Source organism: Salvelinus sp. IW2-2015, unplaced genomic scaffold (genome assembly GCF_002910315.2).
Source record: "Salvelinus sp. IW2-2015 unplaced genomic scaffold, ASM291031v2 Un_scaffold4180, whole genome shotgun sequence".
Taxonomy (NCBI): domain Eukaryota; kingdom Metazoa; phylum Chordata; class Actinopteri; order Salmoniformes; family Salmonidae; genus Salvelinus; species Salvelinus sp. IW2-2015.
In genome coordinates, this window is record NW_019945451.1 from 84,587 (window position 1) to 91,564 (window position 6,978).

At 41.6% G+C, this 6,978-nt stretch overlaps 1 protein-coding gene and 1 pseudogene across 1 annotated transcript; both read right to left on the reverse strand.

Moving 5' to 3' along the window:
* Positions 1-1,128: 1,128 nt before the first annotated feature.
* Positions 1,129-2,475, reverse strand: LOC139026239 (hepatitis A virus cellular receptor 1-like). Its single transcript, XM_070441522.1, has 4 exons — positions 2,469-2,475; positions 2,238-2,399; positions 1,787-2,113; positions 1,129-1,711 (listed from the first exon to the last, which is right to left on the reverse strand). The coding sequence occupies exons 1-4, from the start codon at positions 2,473-2,475 to the stop codon at positions 1,284-1,286; spliced, it is 924 nt and encodes a 307-aa protein (XP_070297623.1). The 3' UTR covers positions 1,129-1,283.
* LOC112076987 (GTPase IMAP family member 4-like) lies at positions 1,832-5,331 on the reverse strand (annotated as a pseudogene).
* Positions 5,332-6,978: the final 1,647 nt, after the last annotated feature.

Genomic DNA, 6,978 nt, shown 5'->3' on the forward strand with positions numbered 1-6,978 from the left:
GGGTAGCCCAATTGAGACCAGGGTCTCATCCCAATGGTGCCCTGAATACAAAAATGTTCTCCCAAACAGGAAGAAAAACTGACAAATAGAACAAGGAGAATAAAATAAGCACAAAGAACAACCTCAACACCACAATTTCACCATATAAACCACCACAATCAATCGAAAGAACTGCAATCCGCCTCCCGAGAGGTACAGCGGTCTAAAGCCCTTATCGCAGTGCTAGGGGTGTTGCTACAGACCCGGGTTCGATCCCAGGCTGTATCACAACTGGCTGTGATCGGGAGTCTCCATAGGGCGGCACACAATAGGCCGGCGTCGTCCGGGTGAGGGGAGGGTTTGGCCGGGGGGCCATTACTTGGCTCATCGCGCTCTAGCGACTCCTTGTGGCAGGCCGGGTGCCTGCAGGCTGACACCGGTCGTCAGTTGAACAGTGTTTCCTCCAACACATTGGTGCGGCTGGCTTCCGGGTTAAGTGGGCGGGTGTTAAGGAGCGCCGTTTGGTGGGTCATGTTTCAGAGGACACATGACTCGACCTTTGCTTCCCGAGCCCATTGGGGAGTTGCAGCGATGAGACAAGATCGAAATTTTGGAGAAAAAGGGGGTAAAATACAATCTTCATTGAAATAATTCAACACCAGAGTCCTAACCTGCACTAGAGGCTCCAGAGAAACAAGACACAATGAATTTTGTAGGTTATCACAACAATGGGGGCAGTAAAACTAAAAGAGTATTTACATAAATAGTGGAGACCTTTTGTAGCTCATTCTTTCATACATTAGTAACACAGTTAGGTACGTTGGAAGCTTGTGTAGTAGAACTTTGTAAACAAAAAGGGAGTAATGAAGTGATCTAATGTGGACCAGCCAACATTTTGATACAGGATGTAGTGGTGAATAGTAAAACTGTCACCTGTGATAAAGCAAAGGGCACTATGGTAGACTGCATCAAAAGGTGTCACGAACGTTGTAATCCTCCTCGTCTGAAGAGGAGGTGTAGCAGGGATTGGACCAAAGTGCAGCGTGGTTTGATGAATACATACTTGTTTATTAAACGAAAACGAAACAAAGAACACTTGACAAACTATACAAAACAACAAACGAACGTGAAGCTATATAACAACAAGGGGGTGGAGTTGTTTAAAATGTTTTACCACTTTACAGAAGTTATCATATATAGCACGTATGTTATAGAGATCAGTCCTTTCAGGAGACCAGATCATTTATTTATGAATCCCATCATTGAATAGTTTGGTAGTTGTGTTTCCCAAGGTACTCTATAGGCTAACATACCTGACCTGAGTTGTAAATATAAACAACAAGAGTTACCTGGTAATGTGTATGTATCTGGTAATGTGTATGTATCTGGTAATGTGTATGTATCTGGTAATGTGTATGTATCTGGTAATGTGTATGTATCTGGTAATGTAATAATGTTCTGGTATGTGTATGTATCTGGTAATGTGGTAATGTATCTGGTAATGTATATGTATCTGGTAATGTGTATGTACTGGTAATGTTGTATGTATCTGGTAATGTGTATGTATCTGGTAATGTGTATGTATCTGGTAATGTGTATGTATCTGGTAATGTGTATGTATCTGGTAATGTGTATGTATCTGGGTATGTATATGTATACTGGTAATGTGTATGTATCTGGTAATGTGTATTGTATCTGGTAATGTGTATGTATCTGGTAATGTGTATGTAATCTGGTAATGTGGTATGTACCTGGTAATGTGTATGTTACCTGGTAATGTGTATGTATCTGGTTAATGTGTATGTACCTGGTAATGTGTATGTACCTGGTAATGTGTATGTACCTGGTAATGGTGTATGTATCTGGTAATGTATATGTATCTGGTAATGTGTATGTATCTGGTAATGTATATGTATCTGGTAATGTGTATGTATCTGGTAATGTGTAATGTATCTGGTAATGTATATGTATCTGGTAATGTTGTATGTTATCTGGTAATGTGTATGTATCTGGTAATGTGTATGTATCTGGTAATGTGTATGTATCTGGTAATGTGTATGTACCTGGTAATGTGTTGTATCTGGTAATGTGTATGTATCTGGTAATGTGTATGTTTCTGGTAATGTATATGTATCTGGTAATGTATATGTACCTGGTAATGTGTATGTACCTGGCAATGTGTATGTATCTAGTAATGTAAGTATCTGTATGTGTATGTATCTGGTAATGTATATGTATCTGGTAATGTTGTAATGTACCTGGTAATGTGTATGTACCTGGTAATGTGTATGTACCTGGTAATGTGTATGTATCTGTAATGTGTATGTATCTGGTAATGTGTATGTATCTGGTAATGTGTATGTATCTGGTAATGTGTATGTATCTGGTAATGTGTATGTATCTGGTAATGTGTATTGTATCTGGTAATGTCTATGTACCTGGTTAATGTGTATGTATTTCCAAATCTTGGAATGTTCTCAAACCATTACTGTCCATGATATCGGCATGGTTACGGATTCCACATTTGGACCATTGGGGAGATGCATATGGCCACCCTCCAGATAACAAGGCATTAGTGTGAAATAATAGCCAACATCTGATCTGAGGCTTTTGACCATTCTTTTGTTCTTAATCATTGTTGAGGAAAAATTGGATCCAGATCAGATGTTGGGTACTATATTTATTGAATAGTATATGAATCCTGTTAATTAAAATGTCAAATTTGGCCACAATAAATTAGCTTAATTTCTCAGAGATCAAATTACAATTATATGATATAACACAAATAATTCATCTTAATTTATATTATATAACACAATAATTCATCTTAATCTGAGATGGTGGATGTGGAAATCTTATTCCTTCTGGTCTTCTGAGTTGGAACTACCTGAGGTGAAATAGGTGCCCATGCACTGATAACCTTTAACAGCGGCTAATGCAGCCCCTGCTGCTAAAGACAATGGAGAGCTGTACATGGCTCCCAACCCCAATGCAGCCGTACTGGCAAGTGCTGACCACTTGCAGTCATTCAATTTCTCTTCTCTTCTTATTCTTTCTTCCTCTTCCTGTCTCCTCTCTCTCTCTCTCTTCTCCTCTTCCTGTCTCTTCCTCTCCTCCTCCTCTTCGATTCTCCTCTGGGCCTCCTGGTACATCTCATTGGTGTAGGTTTTCCTTCATTTTCTCCACCATCTCCTCCATTTTCTTCAGCAGCTCTGGACCTGAGTGTTGTGTTTTCTCTTGTCATTATTTAGGGAGTGATATCTGCCCCCACAGATATTGATGAGTTTCCGTAACTCTTTGCTCTCAGCCAGAAACTCCTCCACTGATTTTCCTTCAGTTGATCTCCATGTGTGAACAGCAAGATGGTGTACATTGAGGCTTCTTCTCCAAAGTTCTCCTGGATCCACTTAACAGTGTTCCTCTCCTCCTCTGTGAACCTCCCCAGTTGATCACCAGCAGGAAGGCGTGGGGTCCTGGGACTGACATTTCTATACACCTGACTATTTCACTTTTCATCTCTTCTTTAGACATTGTTGTGTCATAGAGCCCGGGGTGTCGATGATATCAATCTTCCTCCCACCACCCACTCCACTCTGTTTCTCACTCTGTGCAGTCCACAGACACTGGAGAATGTTCCGCTTTAAACACCTCTTCCCAGGATGTGCGTATTCCTGTTGCACTCTTTCCCTGCTCCAGTCTTCCCACCAGAACTATCCTCAGGTTAGAGAGGCCTGCCCTGAAACTGTGGAAAGACAGACAAGAAATTATTGATTTTGCAATAATATTTTAAGATAAATGCACAAGGCAGTAGACTAAAAGGTCAAGAGGACTAAAAGTCAGAGGACTAAAAGTCGATAGAGAACAACGATCAATGGAAATAGTGGTTTTTTCTGGTAATAGCGAATTATTGATCAATGGGTCAGAGACATGGGAGAAATTTGTCTTGAGCTTGAGCCTGAAATAGGCCATTGGCCCAGTTTTATTGCAAGAATTATGATTGGTCAACCACACGCTAGGCTTGCGTTATAAAACTACATCCCGTTCCTTTGTTCTGTGGAAAGAATCACTGAAAGGAGAGAATATCTGAGGACAGGGGAGAATGAACATCTACCTCTCAGCATAACATCTATGATTTGTCCTCTTTGAATAAACCTATTTGTCTCCCCCTGATTTGCATTGGGGTCTGTGTTATTGAAGAGTAACATCAACTGCTAACACTTGGTGCCCGTGACCCGGATGAATTGGTCGTAACCAACAACAAGGAACAACTAAACTGTGTGTTGATCCAGGGAAAGAGAGAAAGAGAGTGCTGAGCGCAACCCATGAGATTCAACTCTTCATCTCCTGATTGACTGCTAATTTATTGCTGGATGAGTCTAGACCGATAACATTTCAAATAACCAAATCAGGTTAAAATGAGTGCATGCAAATGAGTGGTACGTGTCTGTGATATATAAGGTTGAGTAATTTGTTTGCTCTGTTACAGGTTTGTTAATCTCTATTATTAGGGGTTCAAGTCCTCAATTAAAAGGTTGGAGTCCTTTATGTGAAACCTTCTTGTTGCATAGAAGTAAAGTTGCTAGTTGAATAGCAATTTTTACACATGTGGGTAATGTAAGCCTTCAACAAGCTTTTGAAGTTTATGGGTAACCAGGCCTTACAGAGACATTTTGAAAATGAAGAGGTTATAGTCCTCAACGTATATATATTATTTTTTTGGGGGGGTTAAATAAATATATAAACATAGAGATATATATTATACAACCTTTGAACTTAATGTCATGCCATTGTTAAGTAATAAAAACCACTCTGGAAAAGGGCGGAACAGCTCCTCCAGATGTGAGCATGAAAAATATTTTAAATTCACTGTCTAGTGATATGAAGAAACCATTCAAAGTAGAGAAGTGTAGGCAAGATAAAAAAATGTAAACTTTATTCAACTAGGCAAAGTCAGTTAAGAAACCAATTATTTTTTCAATGACGGCCTAGGAACAGTGGGTTAACTGCCTTGTTCAGGGCAGAACAACAGATTTTCACCTTGGGGATTCCATCTTGCTACTTTTCGGGTACTAGTCCAACGCTCTAACCACTAGGCTACCTGCAGCTTTGAGTCAACAGAATCTGACAGCGGTGATGAACAACGGCTTACGCCAACCAGAACACAGGCCTGTAAAAGGTAGTAAAGACAAACCTCCAGTGACAGTAATCACACATAAATCTCCAAGGGTCTGACCAATGGGTGGTGAAGAGCAAGGTGTGGCTGATGGATGGAGAGCCAGACATGTTTTTTTAAGGCTCTGACCAATGGGTGGTGAAGGGCAAAGATGTGGCTGATGGATGGGAGCCAGACATGTTTCCTTAAGGCTCTGACCATGGGTGGGTGAAGAGCAAGATGTGGCTGATGGATGGAGAGCCAGACATGTTTTCCTTAAGGGTCTGACCAATGCAACCACCAACTGTGTTCAAACACTGAAAAGAATCGTTTGTTGAATTTGAAGAAAGGTTTAGAGCAGAGGTGGTTAGACACAGCAGGTTACACAACATGAAGATGAAGGTGCTCCATTTTTTGGAGGAATTGAGTGTAATCACCCATCAGTGAAACAACTTTTGTTTCCACAACTAAGGACTGGGAGAGACAAAACTTCGACGACATCATCGACAGGCTGTCACGACTGGACAGAGACACAATCAAACATAATAAACCGGCTGTTAACTAGTGATTATGTTGAGATTGATTGTTTTTCTAAGATAGTTTAATGCTAGCTAGCTTCTTACCTTGGCTCCTTGCTGCACTCGCGTAACAGGTGGTCAGCCTGCACGCAGTCTCCTGTTGGAGTGCAATATAATCGTCCATAATCCGCGTCCAAAAAATGCAGATTACCGATTGTTATGAATACTTGAAATCGGCCCTAATTAAATAGGCCATCGACCTCTATTTGGGACACATTGGTGTTAGACAAGATAGTTTATCGTTTTGTGGGCAAATGGTGAAATCCTGGTGTGTGGAAAGAGTCTGAGGCTGGTGTGACAAATTGCAACATTTGTATGGAAAACAACACAAGAGACGTGTGAAAGTACAGACACGACGAGGCCTGCCCCACCAGGACCCTTCAGACATCTACAACTTGACTACATCACACTGCCCAAATGTAAAGGACAGGAAGATGTGCTGGTCGTTGTTGATCGTTTCTCACGATGAGTTGAAGCCTAACCTACTGAGAACGAACCCTACTGAGAACGGAACCCTACTGAAGAACGGAACCCTACTGAGAACGGAACCCCTACTGAGAACGGAACCCTACTGAGAACGGAACCCTACTGAGAACGGAACCCTACTGGAACGGAACCCACTGAGAACGGAACCCTACTGAACGGAACCCTACTGAGAACGGAACCCTACTAGGAACGGAACCCTACTGAAAACGGAACCCTAACTGAGAACGGAACCCTACTGAGAAACGGAACCCTACTGAGAACGAACCCTACTGAAAATGGAACCCTACTGGAGAACCGGAACCCTACTGAGAACGGAACCCTACTGAGAACGGAAACCCATTGAGAACGGAACCCTACTGAGAACGGAACCCTACTGAGAACGGACCCTACTGAGAACGGAAACCGCACAAAACACAGCTAAAACTCTGATTAGAGAAATCATAGACAGACAAGTAAAAGAGACGTGGGGAATAAGTCCTGAGGGGGACATGACGTAGCACCAGGACAGTGTGTGATGGTAAAACAAATTATGTAACAGACACAATAGGGCCAAAATGGGAGGTCATTATCAAGTGTTGCTCATAATGAGGTCAGCAGTGAAAGTCCAGGAAACATCCCGATGATACATGTCACTCATTGCAAGGTTTTCCATTGTGATGACAAAGCGGAGCCTGGAGAATAAACAACTGATTGATTAGCAATCGGGGGTCAATCTCAAGTGAAGAAGCATAGTAATGATGAATCAACCTGATAAGCTTCTATGTTGTACACTGCAGTCATCAT

Coding starts and splice junctions, on each gene's coding strand:
- LOC139026239 (XM_070441522.1), bottom strand. Junction 2,114..2,237: donor AGGTACATACACATTACCAG/GTACATTACAAC, acceptor ATACATTACCAG/ATACATATACATTACCAGAA. Junction 1,712..1,786: donor AGGTACATACACATTACCAG/GTACATACACAT, acceptor CCACATTACCAG/ATTACATACACATTACCAGA.